Consider the following 27,638-nt stretch of genomic DNA (forward strand, 5'->3'; position numbering starts at 1 on the left):
TGAACTGAATGTACTGTTTATACACAGTAGAGTTAGGTTTGGTGGTGTAGAGAATGGAAAAGACCAAAAAAAATAATAGGTGAAATTACATTTGTTTAAAATGTGACTTGTTTTTATACTGAGCTATTTTAAGAGTTTGCATGTGTTGAAAAGGTTTCATGAAAGTTAAAATATAGTAAAATATGAAGACTTTAATATTGAAAAGCATATCAGCTTTAATCCTGGATGCACTAAAAATACTGTACAGTCTATTGCCAAAAGTTTTGGGACACTCCTCCAAATCATTGAATTCAGATGTTCCACTTCAACGACCACAGGTATTTAAAAGCAAGCATCTAGGCATGCAGATTCTGCTTTAAAAACATTCAGGAAAGAATGGGTGGCTCTCAGGAACTCTGTGTATTCAAGCATGGTACTGTGATTAGTTATAGGCTGGCACTTGTGCACTAAGTCTGTTTTTTCACTATTCCACACTGACTTTTCAAAAGGTTTAAAAAAGGGATTGAACAAAAAGGCCTGACTTACAATCTCTGCTCTAATTTAGCCCAAAAATGTTCTATTGGGTTGAGGTCAGGACTTTGTGCAGGCCAGTCAACATTATGCAATAGTGCTCATTCATGTTGGAACAGATGTGACCATCAGCAAACTTTTTGGGAGCTTGGAACTGTCCAAAATGCCTTTGTATGCTGAAGTTGGATCTTAGGCAAGGCAAGTTTATTTATATAGCACATTTCATACACAGTGGTAATTCAAAGTGCTTTACAAAAAGCAGGAATAAAAGAGACAGATAAAAATGTGTTAAAACCTGTTTTAAAAGAATGAAAAAGAAAAGAAAGACATAATAGTGTGATCTGTCAGACATAGCACATTGCTCATTCAGTAAAGGCACAGCTAAACAGATGTGTTTTCAGTCTTGATTTGAATGTGCCTAATGTTGGAGCACATCTGATCATTTCTGGAAGCTGATTCCAGCGGGGGGGATGTAGTAGCTGAAGGCGGATTCACCCTGCTTTGACTGAATCCTTGGCGTTTCTCATTTATTTGATCCTAATGATCTGAGTGATCTGTTAGGTTTGTATTCAGCGAGCAAATCTGTTATGTATTGAGGTCCTAGGCTATTTAGTGATTTATAGACAAGTAGTAATACTTTAAAATCTATCTTTTTAGGAAGACAAAGAGGAGTCCATTACAGTAATCCGCCCTGTTGCTGATAAAAGCATGAACAAGTTTCTCTAAGTAATCAATGGAAAGCATCTAATTCTTGCAGTGTTTTTGAGATGACAGTATGCTCATTTAGCATAGGGGCCAAATCTCAAAAACAACCCCACACTGTAACCCTTCTCTGTCAAACTTGGCACAATGCAAAATGCAAATACTGTTCTCCTTGAAGTTTTGTCAACCTAATACCACATAATACCACTAACAGCTGACTGGGGATTTTTAGTAAATAGTAGTGTATATTTACAGACACACCGCTGTTACATGTATTATCTTTTTTGAATGCTTTAAATTAAAAGGACTGATATTTGAGGGCCTAATGTCGTTGAAAAAACTTTTATTTGTCATAGACGTTACAATTTCCTGAAGACAATGACACAACACGGAAGAACATGAGAAACACACAGTGGCAAAACTCACACACCAGCGAATACACCACAGCTTGCTTCCTGTACGCCACTGTTCATGTAACACAGGAAACTCAAAATACAGGAACACAAGAGTACATTATAACACGTTAATGCCCTAGATATATTGAGAGATTTAATTAAATAGAAATCTCTACAATTATAGTGACAACAACAACAGGAAGAGAGAAGTTCAACATTTAGGTAGTAGGTAGTAATGCAGGTCGCTCTACCAATATGCTGCCTAATCTCAAATGCTGTATAATATATTTCACGAAATAAAATAAACGCAAATTAGACATTTCACAACATTTACACGTAAATATATCCACATTTTCACATTGGACCTGAACAGAGAAAACATTTAGACATCTCTTGAACGTAATTATAAAAACAGCAGAGCTAATAAAATAACATTTTCTGAAAGCTGAAGGTAAATTCATGTCATCTGTGCAATAAAATTCTTTGCTGCTGTCACACAATACAATCTTATATAGAATAGAATATATATATTCTCTTCTGTGCGTATGTCTAACCTGCAAGAGCACAGCTCGTAATTGCTCTACGAATTCTGTTTTACATTTCCCTTGTCATTAATTATCGATTTCTTTAATGTCCAGCATGTATTTACCATCTGCTTATTAAAAGCAGAAGCAACCCAGCTGTTATGATTGCTCACCACTGTTTCTTTAGAATGGAATTCAATCCATAATGCCACTGATAATTGATGAATAAGCATGAGTATGGCTTTTTTTAAATAACTATATCCAAGGCACACAGAAGCTCCTCCCCCTGCAGCAGGTGCTGTCGTCCAATTACAGGTGCATTAACCTCACAGTCGTGATGGGTGATTTGGGGGAGGGGCATAGCTATGGCTCCGCCCTCTGACGATCTGCTCAATAACCGACTCGCAACATCTGAAAAAGAGCAGTTACTTACTGTTTAAATGGAAAACAACTGGCCTCACAACATTCGCAAGGATTTCACAGACTGAGGGTGACGTACTGGATGGCAGCAACAGTATCGTAGTGTGACGAATTCCTTCTGATGATGGAACATCTGTTTTGCGGACCTTTTTCTCTGGAAAATCAGTAACAACCTGCAGCACAGACCCCTGGGAGAAAACACACATCAACAGTCTATGATAAACTGTTTTTGCACCAATTTTACCATCATTCACAGAGGCATTTAGCCAAATACCATACATTAACAGTAAATGGTAGGCCTGTCTAAATGTTTGGTTTAAACACCATATTTTTTATATGCTATAATGCTCAGCTGAATGCGCATTAATCAATGTATTTCTCAACTTCTTAAAGGGATAGTTCACTCAAAAATGAAAAATAATGATGATAATTTACTTATCAGTACATCAGGGTTTTAAGCTACTTTTTTGTCTTCAACAGAACATGTTAGAAGATTTTTTTCATCTGAAACTTTTGGTGATCCATAAAATGCAAAACAATGGCTACCAGATTTTGACAGTCAAAAAACGTATACAGGAAAAAATTTTATTAATACTAAAGAAATATTTTAAAGAAATCTGTACAAAAAATGAACATTATTTACAGCAATATTCCCTTTATGAATGCATCGTCAGGAGACACAGTTCTTAATTTTCTTTACATCAAAGTGCTAATAGCTATTGCCTAATACTGACAGCAAATTCAACATTTTGAACTATTTCTTTGAAGAAGCAAATAACAAAATCATTGTAAATCAGTTTCACAGTTCATGTTGTTTTAAACAATAGTTGCTATACAAATTTAGCAAATTTTCATAAAATAAACAAACATAATTCATTTTAGATGTTATAAATACCAAAGGGCTCTATTTTAAAGATCTAGGCACAAAGTCTAAATCGCATGGCTCAAAAGCATTAAGGGTGTGTCCAAATTTCATTTTTGCTATTTTAAGGATGGAAAAATACGCTTTGGACATGGTACATAGTCTAACAGGGTTGTGCTTATTCTCTTAATGAGTTATGGGTGTGTTTTAAACATAACGTGCATTAAACCAATCAGAGTCTCATCTCACATTCCCTTTAAGTGTTAGTTGTGTCGAGCCATGGCGCATTTGCTAATTACATGGCAGACTTTGTAGAAGGAAAAACTGAATGCTTCACTAGTGAGAAAACAGTTAAACAGACCATCTGCAGTGCGATGATAAAGCCTCCTCCATCCGGCTTCTTAACTTTCTCTTTACTTTACTTTTACTCTTTACTTTACTCCTTTACTTTCATGGATAAGGAAAGTGTTGTAAGCACTCCACTGAAGACATCCATCACCCTACACATTTAATTTTGTTTTTTAAGCACAAAGATTTGTTTCAAAACTATTTCTAAACTCAGTTCTAATTTCCAGCAAACGAATAAATGAGCAATAATAACGAAGTGTGATCAAAAGGTTAGCGTTATATCCAAACACATGTCCTATTCTTATACACCATATGGTGATGCATACGTCTCCAAAACCTGACAGGTGGATAAATCTAAACTTGTTTTTATAAAACAAATATAAATATGCATATAATAAATAATACTGCTAATAATAAAAACATTATACAAATGCATACTGTCATGAATAAACTGAAAAAGCCCCCCAACATGAAGGCATGGAGGCAGTGGTTTTTTATTTATGAAGAAAATAATAATTGTTGTAACAATTTAATCCTTTATTTTTTCTTATGTAAAGATATTTGTGTATTGTTGTACATCCTGTGTGTTTTAAGCAATGTGTACAAATTTTGAACCTGCATAGAGGCATAACTAACATGCTCTGCGCTGGACTTTAGAGCAGCTTTTAGTTGGTCAATGATGTGGTCTATTTCAGTTCTTCAAAATGTCAACACGCAAACAATGCACCTAAACACACCTCCTTTTTAGACCGGAACACCCATGAGTTGACAAAGAGGCGCAAATGGACTTGCTATTTAAACAACATGGCACAAAACATGAAAATTACACATCTTGCACCTTATTGCGCCGAGTGTATGACAGGAGCCAAGAAACTGATCAGTGCAGAATACAGAGAAGCACAATAATATTGTGAAAGGTCACTAGATCCATGTTTAAAAAGTAATTCAGAAAAGCTTGATAATAATCAAACACCAGAAAGATACGCAATAATACACACTCATGCTCAGACATACCAGCCTTATTGCTTCAGACAGCGGTATGGTCTCGAGTTTCCTCTTGAGTAGCTTTGGGTTGGTCTGACATTTATAAGAAATATCACTGTCTTGAATAATTTCTCTAGAGGACAGAAACAGGAAATAGAGAGTGAACGAGAAAGGCAACAGAACTGTATTTTATTTGTTAATAGTGTATTTGTACCACAGATCTGATCGGCAAAACAGAAAGCCTTACCTGCTGCGCTCCTGCTCTGTGGTTTTGTTTTTCTGCTGCACGGGGTCACAGGATAGTGAGTCTGGAGTGGCTGCCGAAAGAGCTGGGCTGGTTTGTGTGCTGCTGGACGGGGTCAGATCAAGTCCTGAACACGGACTGGAGCACATGGACCTGACTGGAGAAACAGTCCGCAGCTGGAAGTCATCATCCATGGGAATGTATGGAGCCAACATCTCCAGATCCAAACCAACTCCCTAAAAAAATGACCATCATAAACATCAGCACTAAATGAGCATGTGAGGCTGCGCTATATTTTTTATGTTGTGTTGGTTCATGGTTTCCACTGGGTTTGTGACAAAACTGAAGTGGGTTTGATGAACAGATACTGATTAATTCAATCAAATGAAAATGTAAAATAAAGAAATGAGGCTGAACAATGGACCCTTTTCACATTTTCAGGCTTTTCAGAAGTAAAAGTCATGGGTAAATGTCTGTGGTAAAGAATGGAAACTACAGCAAAAGTCATTTTTGTGGTTTTATTTGCCACTAATAAGGGGGGGGGGGGGTTCAAATTGGCATTTGCAGTATGACTTTACAAAAAATAAAAATACTGAGAGATTGATTTCATTCGTCAAAAGACACAGAGAGAGAAATAAATTGCTCTCATGACTTTAGCCAGTGTATTAAAATCACTCTAGTTCTCTAGAATGTAATACCAGGGCAACAAAACACAAACTGTGAGGTACTAAATGTTGATTAATTGTTTGTTCTTAATTAAAGAAGTTTAATTTATTTGTGATTCCATTTTGGAATTATTAAATACTTCTAGCTTCACTTCATGTTTAAAGTCATGTTTTTTTAACTCTTTATTTTCATTTCCATTGCAAAAACCTAAATACATACAGTACCGCCTAAATCTTTATAAGAAGGAGATGGACCATATTTCAAAGTTCTCTTGAAAGTACTCTGTCACAGTGAATTTAGCTTACTAGAAAACGGAACTCAAAACCCTACCTCCCACCCCACCCATCTAACATCGATCAAAATATTTGTGGAAGGTTTACAAAAAATAAAATAAGGCATACAGTACATGAATAACATTTACAATCATAATATGGACCTGGCTGGGACAAATTTAAACAATGAAGCAAGGTGTACATGGACAATGAAACCAAAAGAGACATTATAAAATTATTATAAGATTATTATAAAATAAATAATGAAATTAAATTAATTTAATTAACATACAATAGTCTTGTAAAAATATATCAGTTCAATTTATCTGCAATAATATGAGTGGTTCCCAAATCTTGTTAAAATGGACAATTTGTCACTTAGTGTGAATCTCAGTTCTTCTAAGTGTGACATATTTCCAAGTTCTCTAGCCCACATTTCAAAGGTAGGGACAGCATCAGATTTCCACATTTGTAAAATGAGTTTTTTAATTAAAATTTTACAAACTTTTGATAGATTTACTGTGTTTTTAACTGTAAAAATGAGTTGTCCTTCCGGTTTGGGGAAACAAGTAATTTTATATAATATTGTTGCAATAATAATAATCAATACACATAGTGAAAAGTGAGTGAGAGGTCTGTTTAGCTCTGTGCTTTTTTTTTATCTGGCATGAACATCATGAATGTTATGCTTGGACTTTTTATGTGACATTAAAGTCTGTGTGAAATCAAATTTTACCACAAGTAACCACAGCAAAGGGTCTGAAAAAATTCAAAACTAAAAATACAAATTTAGACATTTTGTTTTTATATGAGATGAAATGTCATATTGCAGTTCAAATTGCAATCAGAATATATGACAAAACATTTGCAATCTGATAATCTGACTATTAACCAACATCAATATACTGTGAACATATAAATATGTTGCTACAATCATTGAAATATTTGCTTAAGTTCTCAGAGTATATCTTATAGGTCCCATGAAGTTTTTTAGATGTTAGTATCAGTATTATTTGTTTTTAGGATAGTGCACTCCAAAACAGTGACAAAATTGTGAGTTTCTCATCAAATCATAACCAATCAAATGCTCTCTAGTATCTGACATGCCCCGCCCTCTTCAATATGCTTTTTATTTGATGCTCTTGAGCTCAATCACTCTTACTAGCAGAGCTGTGATAAAATAAAACACTACTGGCTGTTTTTTTTAAAGGGGGAGGAGCTACTATATGACCAACCCTCTTATTTTTGTTTTGGTTGAGATTACGTCAAACATCGAATAAAATTGCACATTTCAAAGCACTTCACGGCACCTTTAAGGTGCAGTCACATTTATCATTGCTCTGCAAATATTCTATTTTCAGGTAAATTTTTTTTTTTTTGCTGGTCATGGAAAATCACTGCAGAGACTTTTTTTGTATGAGCTGTTCTTTCTACATCTTTCATAAAACAAATTAGAGACTGCTTCTTAAGAGGTTCATTACACAACCTGTGCCGTATACCTGTGTCTTGGACTCTATATCCATGGAAAAGTGTTTCTCCACGTGATGTGGTTTTAGCTGGTCACACAATACTGAATCCACCGGGAGATCAACCTGAAGACAGACAAACAATTCACCTCACAATCATTGTATGAAGAGCGAAAAGAAAGTGTATATAAAGTATTGGCATGAGAAGTGCTAAACTTGCGAGAAGACTCCACCTGTGATCTGGAGGAGTCAGAGGATTGTGGGAAAGGGAATTGGTCATTTTGTAGATGGCCGGTGGAGGCTTCATCGTCATTTAGAGAGGAGCACGGAGGAGACAGGGGCGAGAGGGGGAGCAGGACATCTGAAGAGGGCAACATGACATCGTTGTAGAGAGGAATTTCTGTCAGGACAGAGACAAAAGATAAGGATGTTAAAAATGTTGAGTCATTTGCATTAATACATTTCAATTCCCACGTATTTAGATACATGTTTACTGTTTTTTAATATTATTGTGTTATTTTATTGCTGTCATTTTGTAACTGATGCTTCTTTTTATGGTTTATTTATTGTTTTTTTTTATTCTGCTTCTTATATACAGTGATCTTGAGTGCTTGAAAGGCACCTCAAATAAAATGCATTATTAATATTATAGATCAAAAAATTTGATATTTAGATATTTATTTTAAAAAGATGTATAAAATTTAGATATTGTTTTATTGACTGTGAGTATTAGTAGTATATGATAAAATTCAATGGTTTACATATATAGACTAAAAGGGCTTCATCAAAACCAAACCTTTTTCTGTAGGTAAAGGTCTAAAAAGTAAAAAAAAAATGCTTTATGTCACATACACATATGTTTTCCGCAGTTCACAATGTTTCCCATTTCTATTAGCCTATTATAATGATGGCCTATTAAATATGCAACTACGTAAAACTCATTTCAAAGTAAAAAATTTTTTTTAAATAATTTTAAATATAAATAAAAAACATTTATATATTTGTCTCTATTTGAACTACTAATATTTTTTTTTCAAAACAGTTGCTTCCTGTGTATAGATATGTATATGTATTTTTAGCCTATAGGCATGTACGTAAAGATTTGAGCACATGACAACAAAGGCAGACAACAGAGGTGAATTACAGAGGCCTGTGGCACAAAATGAATTGAACAAACTCTGGGTTGCAGAGTTAAGCTGCGGTCACACTAGAGTTTGGGCTTGCAAAAATCTGTCATACATTGCTGTGAAAAGGGGCGAGATTAAACAAGATGATTAGATATTCCATATTTAAATTTTCTGTACAAAGAGGTCATGTTTTGATCATCTATTGGTCTCACGCAATCACGTGCTGCAATTTTCCTAGGTCAGAGTTCACCAAGCTTGAACTAGTCGCACAAATTTATACTTCCGGTCTGTCGCATTCGCATGCGTATGAATGGAAGTCTATGAGGTGAAAAGTGCAGTGTGACCACGGCTTAAGTTTCAGGTTGACAAAACCAAACAAACCCAACCAGGTCAAGAAGGTTAAGTGGTTGCACAATGGTTGATATAAGAGTTTGTGAATAACTCTGGGCCTCATGCACTTGAATAAGTGACACATGCTGCAAACCAATCACACAACCCAAGTTTGAGCCATTTTTCAGCAATTGACTTTTCTGTTGAAGATTCAGAAATCAGTATCAGAAATATAAGGAATTTGAATGTATTTACAAGGAAGAAATAAACACTCCAGATGCGGTAAAGTTTAAGGCGGAAAGCTACAGTAAAAAAAATTTCTTGTATCAGTGCAAATCAATCAACTGATTTTATAATGTAGGTTCACAAACAGCTCAGTGATGTTAATATTACATAATATTTTGAATAATATTGCTGTTATTAATATTAATAGACTATTTAAAACTATGAATAAATTACAGCGACGCGATGGCGCAGTAGGTAGTGGTCAGTTGGCGTTTCTGTGTGGAGTTTGCTTGTTCTTCCCGCGTTTGCATGGGTTTCCTCTGGGTGCTCCGGTTTCCTCCACAGTCCAAAGACATGCGGAAAAGGTAAATCAGGTAGGCTAAATTGTCCGTAGTGTATGAAGGTGTATGGATGTTTCCCAGAGATGGGTTGCAGCTGGAAGGGTATCCGCTGCGTAAAACATATGCTGGATAAGTTGGCGGTTCATTCCGCTGTGGCAACCCCAAATTAATAAAGGTACTAAGCCGAAAAGAAAATGAATGAATTAATAAATTACTAGCAAAAGTGTTTTTAGTGTAAAAGGCTTCAATTTGAAACAAAAAAATGGGTTCAGTTGGGGTTTACAATCTTTAATCTAGAATAAAACCTGCTGTGGAACAGTTTAGCCATGTAGTGTAAGTTACCGATCAAAACCAACTCACCATCTTGAGCCCAAAAACTTTGAGTTTGCTCAAACTTAACCAGAATTTACCCGGTAAAACCCAAAATGCCATTGTGCAATAGACCTCAGGACTGTACAGTATGTGCATAGCGTTTCCTTTTACAGTACAAAGTGGAATCACAAGCTACGAGAGAGGTCTGGATGCAAAACGGGTGCAGTTGCAAGCTGAGCTGCATGCAATGCTTTTAATGCGCACACCTAACCTCACCCCTAACACTGCCCCTCACAGTGACGTCACTAGCTCTATTGAGTGCATTGTGTCTGACATTGCAAGTCTGAGATATGCAGTCTCAGCTTACAAACCCAAGGCTGCATCCACATACTATTGCAAGCTACTGGCCTAGCTAAAATTCTACAGCACTTTTAATAGTTTCTAATAACATCAAAGCAAACAACCTTTCAATACTGCAAGGGGAAAACTGTTGGAGTGTAAATGTACACATTTCAAGTGCAGTATTCATACCAGTGATGTTGATATCCAGTGTGAGAACAGGATCTGCTACAGTCAGCGCCTCTGTCTCCCCCTTCAGGCTGTTATGTTGCACTACAGGCTGCACACACTCCTCATCTTCCTTGTCCATCTCCTTTTCCTTCTCTTTCAACTCTGCCATGGTCACCTCAACCTCCTCCTGGTGTTCTTCCTGTTTTATTTTTGTGCTGTTTGTTTGCTGAAGCGACAGGATTTGTTTGGGCTGTTCAATGCCACTACAGAATAAGAAAGTACAAACAGATCAAATTCATACTATTACAAACACACACACATACACATACTGGTATTCAGGTCAAATCTAGAGTGTAAATTCCCACCTGAGGATGTAGTTGACACAAACCACACACTGTGCCTGAGAGTTTTTACTGTTATAGATCACAGTGGCCTGAGTCTCTGCCCAAACAAACCCTCCTGCTTTAGCCAGCAGACGGTACTGTCCAGTACACACTTGCCCCTTCACAAAAACTGCAGAGGGAGAGAGAGAGAGACAAATAAAGTATTATGAAGTATCTTAATTTAGATTTGCATAAGTAAACTTTTATTTATCTGATCTTACGGTTGTGGTGGGTTTTGGTCATGTGGTCTGAATCCAGCGCGTGATAGTATTCATACACTGAATGCTGTAACACATCCACTGGATCAAAACCCAAGAGCTCTGAGATCCTGCAAACATCAACAAACATATGCTGCTCTGTGATGCCGCACATTTCACAAGTCGCCACCAGATGGCGAAGAAATCCAGGCCATAAATCCTAACCTATGGTACCACTGTGTTTACAAATATCCATACTCTTCTAATAAACAGCGTTTGAATATCCAGCAGCTATGAAATTGTAGGTAAAAAATACTCTAGATGACCTACTTCTAAAGGTTCAGAAGCAGTTTCTTCACTGAGTATAAGAAAGTATTCAATTTGTAACAGTTTCACTGCAAATGTTACACTTTCCAGTAAAAAAAAACTGCATTATTCACTGTGAAGTCCTATGAGTTAGCAGAATTCCTCTGGTTGAGATTGAGGGTTGGCTCTGCCTTTAAACTAATTGCTATGGGAAACACCTCTCGCTGACCTCCCTGGACCCTTTAAAAATCATATGACTGGCATTTAAAGTGGACTGCTGCATTGGACTGGACTCTTTTTATGTTTTGTTATATTTAATTATTTTTGTATATCCAACATTGCTACACTACGTTACATATCCATGCATACACATGAATCTAAAACATCACTGATTGCTGACTGCTATATTTACATTTTGTTTCTTTAATTAGTTTAAAACTGTTTCCTTAACAAATTATGTTCTATAATTTTGGCTTTCTTAGGTGTCCCACTTTTTGTTACCGCCTTCTGACAAATGGGGGCTCGTCCGGGATTTGAACCTGGAATCTCTTGCACCCCAAGCAAAAAAATCATACCCCTAAACACTTCTTCATTCACACTTATTTTATCATTTATTCATTCATTTTTCTTCGGCTTAGTCCCTTTATTTATCAGAGGTCACCAGAATGAACTGCCAACTTATCCAGCAGATGTTTTGTGCACCGAATGCCCTTCCAGCTGCAACCCAGTACTGGGAAACACCCATACACTCTCACATTCAAAGACATACAATACAGCCAATTTAGTTTATTTAATTAAACTATAATGTATGTCTTTGGACTTGTGGGGGAAGCCAGAGCACCTGGAGAAAACGCAAGCCAACACTGGGACAACATGCAAACTCCAAACAGAAATGCCAACTGGCCCAGCCGGGACTCGAACCAGCAACCTTCTTGCTGTGAGGCAACAGTGCTAACCACTGAGCCACTGTGCTGCCCACATAGTGGTATTTTGTTGGCAAAAAATATGCAAAAAAAAATTATCCACCGCTCTAGGTAACAATATTTTTATTTTAAAGAAAAGAGGTGTCCCTCTTTTTGTAAAGTCTTTGTAACAAATGGGGGCTCGTCCGGGATTTGAACCCAGGATCTCTCACACTCAAACATTTATAAACTAAATACACAGAAATTTGTAACAATGTTCAAGGTGTTGCTGTCACTTAAAGCATCCTTAAAGCTAAATAAAAGCATTAATACATTTTTGTAACCCCAATTGTTTTAATGGTAGTATATTAAAATTGTCAATTTAATTTCACACTTAATATTCTTATCCTTAAACATAAAAAATGTGAAGCTCTCTCTGATGTTTAAGAGGAGTGGAAAGCAAGAGGACCATATCTGTGACTCCAAGAATAAAAATAAAAGCACAGATGTAAAAGCCAGATGCAGCTGCAGTCAGCACAGGAGCCCTGAATATTATGCTGAGCGGTGCAGGTGTTCTTTTACCTCTCATCACAGTAGGTGAAGCGCATGTCTAAAGTGTGGCGGCTGAGGAACGTTCTGGAATCCAGAGGAGCTTCAATGTTCGCTGGATGGGGAATAGACTCGCAGATGAGCACCAGGTACGTCGAACACGTGTTTTTTTCTTCACACACCTCCTTCTCAACACCATCTGCTGTGTGGATACGGCCCGAACAGCGCAGCACCTGTCACAGAGAGAGGCTGATAGGGATAAATATGGATCCATGGACAACTGTATCCACCAATTTACGAGACTCCATGATGCTTTATGTGAATTATAGGAGTACCTTCCATTAAACTGTAAACTATTAGTGAATTGAGATGGCAATTTTTCTGGGATGATGTCAAAAGGCAGTGTAGCAGAATCAACAAATTACTTTTAGCAAAGCATGTATGACCATGAACAAAGTCTTTCTACAGCAATTTTACAGATGGGTAGATGATTATTGAAAAATAATCAAGTCACAGATATGCTTAATAGTTAATAATTATAATAATATATCAAGTTAAAATACAAAGCATAATATTATTTTAATGTGGGATAAAAAAAGCACGTCTCAAACAATTAGTTCAACAATATTATTTAAAATGACTTGTTTGCCCAAACTGGAAGCGCAACCCATAATTTGAAATGGAATAATCCTGCCTGTAAACAGTGGACAGATTGATGTGCTGTCATAGGGTTAAACGGAAAGCACAAGTAAAGAAAGGGTGGTACCTTCCAGGAGGCAGATTTAACATTGACAGTGCGTCCTCTGCTGGTCAGTGTGCATTTCATCCTCAGCAGAAAACTTCTGTTTGTGTTTTGATCTTTCGATTTTTTAGACAGACCTATAGGAGGAGAAAGGGGAGAGGGATATTAAGGAACATTATTTGGCTTGAAAGATAAAAAAAAAGAAAGAAGGAATATTACCAAATCTGTGTGCCAGCATTTCTCTGAGCTCCTCATGGTCACACGGATGAGTGAACTCAAACACACTGTGACCGGTGAGTTCAATCTATGAGAAAATGGAATGGTTTAATACACATAAATAATATGATTTTATGCGTCTTTAAAGCCAGAGTACATATTCATAGTTACATTAGTGGTTTGATTTTAATATCTGACAATGAAATGTTGGGTTATAGAATTTAAAATTATAATGACTTCATTTAACATGTTTTGAATTATTTTCTGACCCATAATATTGTTCTTGAGGCTGAAATTGTATAAATCTGTATTTTTTTGCTGGTCAAACTTTTCAGCCAGTTATGGAAAAATAAATAATTAATCTAAATGTTTAAACAAAAATATTGCCATGTAGAGTTTTATTATTTACTGTAGTTCACAAGTATAAATTCTGCCATCACTTACTCACCCGTCACTTGTTCTAAATCTTTCTTTGTTTCTTTCTTCTGTCGAACACAAAAGATAACATTTAAAGAAAGCTGAAATCGGTAATCAGTAACCATTGACTTCATAGTATTTTTTTTTCCTACTATGGAAGTCAATGGTTACAGGTTTTCAGCTTTCTTCAAAATATCTTCCTTTGATTTTGATAGAAGAAAGAAACTCTTAAAGGTTTATAACCCCTTGAGGATGAGTAAAAGGTAAATCTTCATTTTTGGGTGAAAATTGGTAACCATTGACTTCATAGTATTTATTTTTCCTACTATGGAAGTCAAGGGTTACAGGTTTTCAGCTTTCTTCAGAATATCTTCCTTTGATTTCGACAGAAAAAAGAAACTCTTAAAGGTTTATAACCCCTCGAGGAAAAGTAAAAAATGAGTAAATCTTCATTTTTGGGAGAAAATCTGTAACCATTGACTTCCATAGTATTACTTTTTCCTACATTGGAAGTCAATGGTTACATGTTTTCAGCTTTATTCAAAACATCTTCCTTTGATTTTAACACAAAAAAGAAGCTCTTAAAGGGTTTCTAATCGGGGATGAGTAAAAAATGAGTAAATCTTAATTTTTGGGTAAAAATCATTGGTAACCATTGACTTCCATAGCATTTATTTTTCCTACAGTGGAAGTCAATGGTTACAGGGTTTCAGCTTTCTTTAAAATATCTTCCTTTGATTTTGACAGAAGAAAGAAACTCCTAAAGGTTTATAACTACTTGAGGATGAGTAAAATGTGAGTAAACTATCCCTTTAATACCAACACTCATTCATTGTAATTAACAAAAAGACCCACATTCATATATGAATCTACACATTCTGAATCTGAAGTGTGCTTAAAATCACCTGAGGAAGGCCCAAACACTTGCTGACATTCTCTGACAGGTAGACAATGTCGCCATCAGCCGAAAGAACCAAAAGAAACCCGTCCAGAGCTTTTAGAAATGAACCGTTCCACTGAGTGTCTAATGCAGTCTCCTTCTCCAGCACATCTAGAGAGACAGACAGAGATGAACACAGGCTGTCAGCATCAAACACAGGAGAGGGCATGATCTCACCGCCCATTCATCCTCTCTCACCGCTGTTCAGCAGTTTACGCAGGCGCAGGTAACTGAGAGCCAGTCTCATGACCGACGCTTTATCCAGGTTAGAGGTGACGCTGTGGGGGAGAGGGAGTTCTCTGGACAGCTCATAAAACACCTCAGACTCTTTTCCTCTCCGACAACGTGCTGCGTCTCTGGATTTCTCCTTCCTTCGCTCAGAACTCACCCTATCACAAACACAGACATATATAAACCATGCTCAGGGGCCTGTGGTGTCAGAAATCTGTCAAACTGTCAAAAAAATACATCATAGCGCTGTAAAACACACACATGTATTTCACAGCATATAAACCAGCAGAATGCAATGTTATTAAGGAAGCTACAACAAATGTTGAGAGGACAGTGCCCTTCAATCATATTGGTAAATATTAGCAAAGAAGGCTGAGGAAAAAAGGTCTTCATTGTTTAACTTTTTGATATTTGCCTTGATATATTAACAAATAAAGATGAAAATGGAGGCTTTTTTTCTTGAAACCCGTAATAAAACTATTGTGGTGATGTACAGTGCTCAGCATAATTGAGTACACCCCATTTTAAAAAATGAATATTTTTATCCATTTCTCATTGAATAGGCGTAGGTATTTTGGTGCATTCAAACAAAACTTTAATAATACAGATTTAGTAAACAGATATATTTATTAAAATAAGATTTTAGTCACCAAACATATTTAAAAATTGAAAGATAAAACAATGAAATTGAAGAAAAATATAAAAAAAAAAAAAATACAACCTACAAAATTTAAACTTAAATTTTCCATTTTATTTAGATTCTCTCTTTCCTTTTTTTAAATTTGTATTTAATATTTGACTATAACATATAAGTTTGATATAACCAGTGGAGTAAGTAACTAAAAATCTTCACCTCTAATGATCATACTCATATATGCTGAGCACTGTAGATGATGTCTACCACTTACAGTGTCCTGATGGTGGAAATCGGCATTTGGGTTTTTGCTATTGTCTCATAGCCACTTTTTTCTATTTTGTGAAGCTTTAACAAATTTTTACCACAACTGACAGTTCTTTTCTTTAGTCTATCCATTATGACCAATGACCAAATGTCTGGCCGTTGTATTTCCTCATATGTATATCCCAGTGAAATTGGAGGTAAATGTTGAAATATCAATTGACATACAACATACTTATATCATATGAATTTTAAAGGATGCCAATAATTGTGCCACATTTATATATCTTATTTCAGCAATTTATCAAATGTAACAGGAAAAGATAAAAATTAACTGACACTGATTTGTTATTTAAACAAACCATTGTCATATTGATGATCTGGTGCATGCATTTCAATGGATGATTTGTATTTTCAACAATTTCTTCCTAATGTTTAATCTAGAATAATACAATTATTTTATAATTACAATAATAAAAATTATCATTTTATTTTTAAAATAATAACCCCCCCCCACACACACACATCTTTTTTGCTATTGTTTGTTATTGAAAACAAAGATGTAAATATGTATTATATTGTCACATTATTGTTACATATTTTATATATATATATATATATATATATATATATATATATATATATATATATATATATATATATATATATATATATATATATATATATATATATATATATATATATATATATATATATATAATACACGTTAGCCTCACAGCAAGAAGGTCGCTGATTCAAGCTGGGTCAGTTGGCATTCCTGTGTGGAGTTTGCATGTTCTCCCCGTGTTTGTGTGGGCTTCCTCCAGGTTGAAAGACATGCGCTATAGGTGAATTGGGAAGGCTATTCATTCCGCTGTTGCGACCCCAGATTAATAAAAGGGACTAAGCCAAAAGAAACTGAATGAATGAATACATTCATATATAATAAATAAATAATAATATAAAAATAATATATAAATAATAATAATAATAATAATAATAATATATAAATATCTGTGCCACACATGTATTTATCTTTTTTTTTTACATAAAACTGTTTAATATAATAACTGTTTGCAATTGTTTGTTCTCAATCAGTGCTTTTTAGTAAAGAGAGACAATTTACCCAAAAATGAATGTTTAGTTCCTATTTACTCACCCTCAAGTGATTCAAGATCTTTATAAGTTTCATTATTGTTTCATTATGAATAAAGCTGAAAACCAGTAACTATTGACTTCTATAGTTGGAAAACAAATACTTTTGAACGTAATGTTTACAGGTTTCTTCTTTCTTCAAACTATCTTCTTTTGTGTTCAATAGAACAATGAAGGTTTGTAAAACTTAAATGGTGAGTAAATAATGACAAAATTGTTAGTTTTGGGTGAACTATCCCTTTAATGTTTTGTTAAACTGTATGTGTGGAGCTGTGTTGTGTGGGTTAGGCAGTGGAATCCAGCTAAACTGAAGACTGTCAGTTTATTAACATAGACTCATTGGAAAATGGGCAGGTAAAAGCACTTTCACACATAGACAAAGATCCTTCTGTACAGTTCCTGACATGCTGATGTTTGCTGTGAGCTGTCCTCAGGGTAAATATGGAAAAAGCAGAGCTAATAAAACATCCGTGGACAAGACCATTCAGAGATGTCAACAGTGTTTAATTAAGTCTCCTTGATTTACAATTCCTCTTGCTCTGTCTTTGTCTCCTAAGATCTGAATCACAAAAAAATCCCATTTGTTATGAGGCAGTGCGTGTTTAATTTTGTTAATATGCTTTTATCCACTTGCCAAATGTGAAGGTCACATTCAGTTTGGTGCCAACCCGCATCCATTTATTCTAAAAACTTTTCAATGACATTTTATTTTGAATGGCAGGTAAAACTAAAAACCATAATAAATGTTGATTACTAATTAATTTATTACTAATTATATCAGTATTTCCTAAAGTGGAGGACAATGAGGGGGGTCGCTTAGTGATTTTTAAAATTCAAATTCATTTTATTTAACTAGTACTAGAATTAACCTATACAGAAGAAAAAAGTAATAGTTACATTTAAAAAAAAATGCAAATAAAAAGCCATCAGCCTTTCAATTTTTTTGCAACCCCTGGGGTGATTACATTATATTAAAGACACAGCTATAGCGTCAGATTGACTTTATGGCACTATGTTAAACTTTCTGACTCCTTTACGGCACTCACGTAGATTAAAAATAAATTAGGCCACAGCTAAACATGGAGGATAGTCTCCAAGTGGCGTTCTCCAAAATTAATTGATGAAAAGACTTGGGCCTATTGGTGTGTGTGCACCGGTGTGTGCAAGGTTTATATATTTATAACCACCTCGGAGGATATTGGGGTCGCGAGTTATTGGCATTGTTATTTTGGGGGTTGTGGGTTGTAAAGTTTGGGAAACCCTGAATTAGATCATTAGAGGTGAAGATTTTTAGCTACTTACCCCACTGATTATATCATTCAGTCTGTAGATGGCGACAAGTGACTGTTTTCATCTATTTTTTTGATTGATTTTCAGCCTAATTTGTTTAAAATGTTTTGTTATTGCTTGTTATTTTTTGTTTGTTGTATCATTTAGTCTGTAGATGGCAACAATTAATTGTTCTTATTTATTTTCTTAATAGATTTTTGATATCAGCCTTATTTGTTAAAAATGTTTTGTTACTGTTTGTTATTTTCAAACAAAGGTTTAAATATGTATTATATTGTCCCATTATTGTTACATCTCAATAAAATATTTAAAAAATATTCAAATATTTAACATGTGTATATATATATATATATATATATATATATATATATATATATATATATATATATATATATATATATATATATATATATATATATTTGTACCACACATTTATATAAATGTTTATTTATTTAGGAAGGGCACAAAATAATCTATGTGTCTGAATATACCTACAGCAATATTATATAGTAGGAGAAACTCATATGGGAACTTCAGTTTCTAAAATCCCTCAATATATCTACATTACATTACCAATACTAAAATCAAGCATGTTTTAACCACATTGTGCCTTGTTTCTTTTGGAAAATTTGTCTTTTCAAAAGAAAAAAAAAACGTTTAACATTTGTAATCATTTAGGCCATATTAATGCAAATAGCACAAATGAGGAAATACAAGGACAAAATCCAACCATTTTCATAAATATATAAAGAGGTGTTATAGATTGGTTCAGATGCAAAAACCTCTGAAGGCCATCTGAAATTTTCTTCTAAAATATCGAAATCGAAATATACAGTTGGAGTCAGAATAATTAGCCCCCCTTTGATGTTTTTTTTTTAATATTTCCCAAATTATGTTTAACAGAGCAAGAACTATTTTTTCACAGTATGTCTGATAATATTTTTCCTTCTAAAGAAAGTCTTATTTATTTTATTTTGGCTAGAATAAAAGCAGTTTTTAATAAAAAAAAAAAAACATTTTAAGGTCAAAATTATTAGCTTAAAAAAATTAAGCTATTTTTTTCTGATAGTCTACAGAACAAATCATCGTTATACAATAACTTCCCTAGTTACCCTAACCTGCCTAGTTAACCTAATTAACCTAGTTAAGTCTTTAAATGTCACTTTAAGCTGTATAGAAGTGTCTTGAAACATATCTAGTCAAATATTATTTTCTGTCATTATGGCAAAGATAAAATAAATCAGTTATTAGAAATGAGTTATTAAAACTATTATGTTTGGAAATGTGTCGAAAAAAAATTCTCTCCGTTAAACAGAAACTGGGGAAATAAATAAATAGGGTAGCGAATAAATCAGGGGCGGTAATAATTCTGACTTCAACTGTATATCTTTATCATTCAACATGGAAAAGAATAGAGATTGCATTTTTGCCATATCACCCAGCCCTAAGTGAAAGTGTAAAAAAAGAAGAAAAAAAGAAAAATGATACATGTAATGTCTTTTTTACATTGATTTTTGTCCTCTACAGATGTGTAAATTGATGCAGAAGAAAAAAGCCTGTAAGCACTGAATAATAATCTTATTATCGGCACATAATGAGAAGCAAAATGAGACTAGGATAATGCACTATTAAATTGTAACACATTTAAATGTATATCTTATTTGAAATTCAGATCGTTCACGGTTTTCCAGTTATTCAAATTGCTTGTTAATTGGACGACTTTTAAATACAATGTTATGGTTTCCTGTTACAGATGCATTTAGTTGTTAGCTGACATTTGGCAATATAAGAATAATTCATCTTCATGTTGTCTGTCTGCTAGAGGACAGAGAAGTATCACATTTTAACCCACTCTTTCCTGTCTGGGCGAGCAGATATTGCTTTAGGACAGATACTGCTCTCGCTCTCTCTCTCTCTTTCTGTTTGTATGCATGTGTGTCATTCTCTTAGGCCCTCTTGAGACGATATACGGCTTTGCATTGCAGCATGTAAAGCTTTCACACAAGCTTTCACACTCTCTCAAACCCTCCGAGCTCACTTTGAGGTCTGCACAAAGACACAGTACCTATATCGCTCTGAAAGAGAAAAGTGTAGAAACCACCTTGACATCTCGCCCCTCTTCCTGTCTGCTTCTCTGAACCACTCCAACTGTTTGAGCTTTATCTGCAGATGCTGTTTGAGTAGCAGCACAATAACTGAGAGTAGAAAAGGACGTACCAACACAGATAAACACACAGGCGCCATGCTAGCCATTTCCCATTCAACGCATTAATTTAATACACAACGAAGCAAATGTGGATTAATTAGGTTCTAATATGGTTGTATACTTTGAGATGTAGCACAAAAGACAACAGAGCTGAAGGCCTATTACTAGTACAATTCCATTATTAGCATATCTGTGTAACCTTCACAGCACTATGTCCTTGACACGATGGCAGACATGATTCATAGTGACCTTACACTGGCTTGTGGTTTAGGTTAGTTTGCTTAAGCTTTCCAATACCAGTTAGTGGTTATTTATGGAGATTTTTATAATCATAATCAGGCCCGGATTAAGATTTCATAGGCCCCTGGGCACAATGTCTTGAAGGCACCCTACCTAGCCGCACCCCTCTAGTTGAATAAAAAAAATATGAATAATATAATATTTGTTAAATCAAATTAATCTATAAAATATTGCCTGCATTTTTTAAATAAATGATATACAGTACATATATTTCTAGTCTACAAAGATTTAACTTATTTTTAAAGCATTCACTTGTACATACTAATACAACTAGTGGATTAATAAATTACTAACAAATCACTAATAAATTAATGGATTTCAATATACTTGTTCAAATTCACTGAAGCAGTACTAAAATTTATATTTAAGGGTATTTTTAATGTATAACTTCTACAAACTTATAATTCACATGATTTGGTTATAACCCCTCTCCAATCCAGTTCTTTGAATCTGAATCCTCCACAGTACACACACTTATTAATGATTCCCACTTGTCTTCCTCGTGATGAAGAGTAGGCAAAATCTGATATGTAGTGGGAGAAAAAAGAAGAATGTGTTTATCAGACGCTGGATTCGAACCGGATTCATGATCAATCACGTCGAAAGATTTTGCAATTAGTCTTACGAGATACGCCACTGACTATTGCGCTCTTTAGTTATGTTGTCTCTGTCAATCAAACGGTGAAGGGTGTGAATCGCTGAACTAGTTTATTCCAACGAGGTGCGTTTTTTACACAAAGCCTAAATAGACACTCCAAAATCGTCATTTTTTCCCCCCTTGCAGGGACCCCAAGTGTGGACGGGCCCCTGGGCCTGTGCCCATAATGCCCATTTGTTAATCCGGTCCTGATCATAATGGATATAATTTAGCTGATTTGGATATTTAATGGTGTATGTTCATTATGACTGCCATCTAACACTCACGTAAACACAATAAAAAAAAAACGCTAATTTAATAACACTTAAATGTCAAATTTTTTTCATACCATACACTTTTCAATGCATTTAACAGTTAATTTTAGTTTTTAGCACTAAATTTCAGAGAACATGAAGGTCATTTTTATAGGTTATACGTTATAATAGTAAAAAATATATTCATTCGGATACAGATGTCGCTCTGAGACAATACAAAGTCTAATAAATACACAACAGTAGCGTGGTGGAAAAAAATGAGCTAACCACAAACCCCTGCTGAGAGAACATTAAAACATCAAACAAAGCATCATGCTGTATAATAGGCGACAAAAAGCCCCAAGGGATCCTGCACATCCATCTAGATGCTATAACACAATGAGAATAATTTGTTAATATTAGTTCAGTTATAGCATTAGCCGAAAGGGACTATAGATGACAACTTTCATAAATGAATAGCTTTTTTTATTGCAAAAGTTACAACTTTTGCTGCTCAATGTTACTGAACCAGCTATTCTATACCTAACGTTATTGTGTCATGCAAAGAAGGGGTTTAATTAGTCTCTATGTAAATCTATGTAGTCTTTCTAATTTCAAACTTGTGCTGCATGATACTGGAAAAAAAAACTGATGATGCAATATATTTAATAAATACATATTGCAATATGACTACACTTTCACCAGATGACCATTCATTCATTTTCTTTTCGGCTCAATCCCTTTATTAATCTGGAGTCGCCACAGTGGAATGGACCGCCAATTTATCCAGCACATGTTTTACGCAGCGGATGCCCTTCCAGCTGCAACCCATCTCTGGGAAACATCTATACACACTCATTCACAAACAGGTCAATTTAGCCCACCCAATTCCCCTATAGCGCATGTCTTTGGACTTGTGGGGGAAACCGGAGCACCCGGAGGAAACTCACGCGAATCCAGGGAGAACATGCAAACTCCACACAGAAATGCCAACTGACCCCAGCCGAGGCTCGAATCGTGCTACTCACTGCGCCACCGTGACACCCTTTCACCAAATGACTTGAATAGTATAATTTCAATATTAAATTGATTATGATGATTCTCTATTAGTCAATAAAAAGACATTGCTATGAGCTTTAAGAATGTTTTAACTGCTGTCATTTTGATTGTGTTTTTATTTTGGAGATAAAGCACGCAGTAAGGGTTTAGTATTATCTGAGATTTTTAAGATACCAAATTGATACTTTAAAAACAGTCCTTGAGCCTAAACATATGTTGGATGACATTGAATAACAGTTTTCTTATTGAAAGTTATAATTCTGTAAATTGAACAATATATTAAAAGTTTAAAGTATAAGTAAATCTAGAAATATTAAGAAACTAAGAATCTCTTTCACTTTAAAAGTGAAACAAAATATCTTCTGATTCAGTGAATAACCTAAATAGTGCATGAGTTATCATTTACAAGTAGTAAATGATTCAAAGCACAAGTGAGAGCTGCTCAAACATCGTATACACAGAAAAATCAAGCTGAACACATACAAACAACAAGCAGGAGAGCTTTAAGAATAATTAAATAACTTACTGATTTAAAATTTAGCCTGTTGGTTTCCTCATATAAAGAAGCATTTTCAATAGTCTACTTAGGTATCGCTGAACTAAGGCAGTGATTCCCAACACTGTTCCTAAAGGCACACCAATGGTACACGTTTTCAACCTCTTCCTAATGAAACACCAGAATCAACTCATCAGAACATTAGAAGAGACTCCAAAACCTGAAATAAATGTGTCAGATAAGGGAGACATCTAAAATACACTCACCGGCCACTTTATTAGGTACATCTTACAAGTACCGGGTTAGACTCCCTTTTGCCTTCAGAACTGTCTTAATCTTTCCAATCTTCTATTGTCCAATTTTGGTGAGCCTGTGTAAACTGTATCCTCTGTTTCCTGTTCAGGAGTGGCACCCAGTTTGGTCTTCTGCTGCTGTAGCCCATTCGCCTCAAGGTTGGACATGTTTCGCATTCAGCGATGCTCTTCTGCATACCTCGATTGTAACGAGTGGTTATTTGAGTTACTGTTGCCTTTCTATCCACTTAAAACAGTCTGACCATTCTCCTCTGACCTCTCTGTAATTCCTTGCGATGGTTGTGCATGAAAATCCCAGTAGATCAGCAGTTTCTGAAATACACAGACCATTGTTTCCCATTCTGATGCTCGGTTTGAGCTGTAGCAGACCGTCTTGACCATGTGCCTAAATGCATTGGGTTGCTGCCATGTGATTGGCTGATTAAAAATTTGCGTTAACAAGCAGTTGGATCTAATAAAGTGGCCGGTGAGTGTATGTACTGTTGATGTGCCTCTAGGAACAGGGTTGGGAAACACTGAACTAAGGAAACAAAATCTGTGTTCTTATACTAGTGCCATAATGACAGTGTTTTAACATATTTAGCATTCTAATGATAGCACTGATATGCACTGTGATAATATCAGGACATTAACTCATGTTCAGTCTCTTTTACACAAGTGCGAACACAGGTTGCTGTCTGCAGGTAAATGTTGAATGGAACACTTATAGTAAGTGTAATCGTATGCACAGGAGATCTTTAAATGAGATTGTTTTGAATTAAAGTGGTGCCCGAGGTATCAAATATACTACAACAAAGCAGCTGGGACAGTTACGCTCCGAAATCTGATATAATATTCTCGACGTCGCCTCAGATGTGCTGAGCCAGACTGTGGCGAGCAGACAGACGGAGCCTTTAGCATGATCACAGCCCCCTCTGCGAGGCGAGCCGTGGCCCTCAGCATGCTTTAATAATAATGATCCAATAAGCTTTCTGTCAGTCAACCTGCTCTCTGTTTTCCCTCCTTCTGACCAGTACAAACTGCTTCCTGCAGGGGACTACATGATTCATTATTTACAACGCACACACATAAGGCACACTTACTATGTTCTAAATATTTCAGCAAGGACAGTGAATACACACACCCTAGCGGGAAAATATCTCTGTTTAATGCATCTCTGCTACGTATGCAACCTTGACCTGTAGCATGAACAAAGTCAGCAGGTTCATAACCAGATTTAATATATCAAAAATCTGCTTGGTAGCTGGCGCTCCCTTTCTGAACTTAATGACTCACTGTGCGTGAGATTAAGTTATGTGTTTAACAGAACATGATATAGGATCATGCCGGCTTTTCAATAGAATCTAGGCTAATGCAATTATCCTGTCCTTTTAAAGCGCTCATGCAACATTTAGATCCTCCTGTGGATATGTTATTAGACATTACAACACATTTGAAATAAATGCTAACACTGCCCTGAAGCAGCCGCAGACCTGTTAATGAAATACATACTTAAAAGAGGTGGCGAGCAGGACATTACTCAAGCAAAGGTCAACATTCTTCATCAGCTGTCTGATAATGAAGTCTCTTCTATTTACGAATTCTGCTTCTAAGAGGACGAATGGCTGGCTTGATAAGTGCAGAAGGTGCCTAACCTTTCTCAGCTTCGTTTTACACCCCTGCAAACGACAGCAACGACAGGCCACAAGCTGATAGCACACGGGGGACCTTTACCATAGAGCCAAGTGGAGAGGTGTCAGCTGATCCAGAGCAAAACACTGAGAGCTTTCAGAGGACAGCGGTGCAGCACCAAGGATTTTACCTACATGTGTTTGCACCATGACAAATAAGTGAGAGCTTTACATTTTATCTTTTTCAAATGCATGTAAACAGTGAAATAAAATAATTGTCAATTAATTAAAAATTGTGAGCTATACAGTTTCTGAGTTCATTTACCTTCGGTTTGGTCCCTTATTTATCTGGGGTCGCCACAGCTGAATGAACCGCCAACTATTCCAGCATATGTTTTACCCTGCGGATGCCCTTCCAGCTGCAACCCAGTACTTGGAAACACCCACACACTCTCACATTCACACACACACATATTCTACGGACAATTTTAGCTTATTCAATTAACCTGTAGCACATGTCTTTGGACTGTGGGGGAAACTGGAGCACCTGAAGGGAAACCCACAGGGAGAACATGCAAACTCCACACAGAAATACCAACTGGCCCAGCTGGGATTTGAACCAGCGACCTTCTTGCTGTAAGGCAACAGTGCTAACCACTAAGCCACCCTATAAAGTTTATATACATTCTTAAAAATAATGGCATTACATGTTCCATTAAGAATCTTTACAAAGAACCTTCGTCAATAAAATGAAGATGCATAATATGTTAATACAGGTTCTTTAATGGCATCAAATCTTTCATAAAGAACATCTAAAAATGCATTTCATTTTGTTTATTGGGAAAAGATCATCTAAATTATAAGAATGTTCTTCAAAATATGGTTATTTTAAACACCATTTACTGAAAGGATGGTTACGGAACAAAAAATAATGCTTTATGGCATGGGCATTTTCTTTTTAAGAGAGTTTAATCACTTTTGAAGCAATTAATCTAATGTAAATAATGACCTTTACATGTTCAGTCCAGCACTGTGCATATCACCTACCGTAAACTAGCCTTGATTTGTAAAAAAAAAAAAAAAAAAAACTTAATCTATTCAAAACACTGGCTCTTGGATAGATTTAAGCACTTGGCGGTACTCTTTAATTAAATGGCATCAGGCCGTATCTTCCCATTGGACTACTGAGTGATTTTTAAAAGGAGAGATGATCAATCAAACCCTGTGTTGTGTGGAGGAGGTTTAGTGGGTTCATTAGGAATCCTACAGCACTGCGCATGTGCTATAAAATCACATAGGAATGACATACAAATCCATTGCCTACTTAGAGGACCAAAACGTGAATCTAGTTTTAAAAACGTAAATAAATGAAAATATCATGTCAGTGATGGTTTGTTTTGAAAACAGATTCATTCAGTGATTCTTTTACGTAATGACGTGATTATGTCACCCCATGGTCCCTATAGGCATCTGCAAAACAAAATGTTCCAGGAAAGTATTGCTTTAAGTCTGACAGTCCAGTGTGGGGAAGTCATGAATGGGCTTTAAAAATAACATAAAAATAAATGTCGTTTAACCCACCCAAATATGTATATTTGTTAAGCTATTGAATGAGTTTTAAGTAATTTTAATAACCCTCCGTCAAGTAATATGTTTAGCTATTGTGCTTTTAAAGTAACTTTTTAAAGCTTGTAGACTTTTCTGCTCTGTTCATTTATCGACTCTTTTGACATCCAAAACAGACGCTTGTAGTTTAATTCACTATCAAACATTCATAAAAACGAGTCTTGCATATGCGCAAATCAGCTGCGATAAAGCCAACTTTTTATATTAGTGATTTTTCTATAATTCAATTTGAAGTCTGCGATCATAACATCGCGGTCGGCTGTGTGAAAACACTCGCGGTTCATGGTTTCATTCATATAGAGGTATGAATTATAAATGCGACAACAGATCATCAGGGAGAAATTATGAAGAGAGACTACCGAGCGCATCTATAAACAAGCCAGAAAACAGAATTATTGGCAAAACAAGCTTACATCTGAACAGAAAGTGGTCATCGCTTACCTTTTTTTCCCAGGTGCGACAGCCTCCATGGTCAAAACACTCGAGTAAATAAACACGAATAAAAACCTAGTTCGCTCAATTGATTGTCAGTCCTGTGTGTGCTAAGCAATATGGCCAGCAGGAGTTCCAGTTTTCGAGCGATAAAGTTGAATTAAGTTCAAGTGATGCTTCGCCTTTCCTCTCTCGCTTTCTCCGCATCTGCCGGTTCGCGTGGGCGCGCAGTCACATGCC

General features: G+C 35.6%; 1 protein-coding gene across 1 annotated transcript; it reads right to left on the reverse strand.

Annotated features, from left to right (window-relative positions):
• Positions 1-1,538: 1,538 nt before the first annotated feature.
• On the reverse strand, positions 1,539-27,630 carry hif1aa (hypoxia inducible factor 1 subunit alpha a). The gene is made up of 15 exons (XM_056470964.1): positions 27,408-27,630; positions 15,089-15,279; positions 14,856-15,001; positions 13,537-13,621; positions 13,342-13,454; positions 12,609-12,808; positions 10,843-10,949; positions 10,604-10,751; positions 10,260-10,501; positions 7,627-7,793; positions 7,427-7,519; positions 4,993-5,225; positions 4,776-4,878; positions 2,631-2,739; positions 1,539-2,542 (listed from the first exon to the last, which is right to left on the reverse strand). The coding sequence occupies exons 1-15, from the start codon at positions 27,434-27,436 to the stop codon at positions 2,379-2,381; spliced, it is 2,130 nt and encodes a 709-aa protein (XP_056326939.1). The 5' UTR covers positions 27,437-27,630; the 3' UTR covers positions 1,539-2,378.
• Between the last annotated feature and the right edge of the window lie 8 nt (positions 27,631-27,638).

This window comes from Danio aesculapii, chromosome 13, assembly GCF_903798145.1.
Source record: "Danio aesculapii chromosome 13, fDanAes4.1, whole genome shotgun sequence".
NCBI classification, from domain to species: domain Eukaryota; kingdom Metazoa; phylum Chordata; class Actinopteri; order Cypriniformes; family Danionidae; genus Danio; species Danio aesculapii.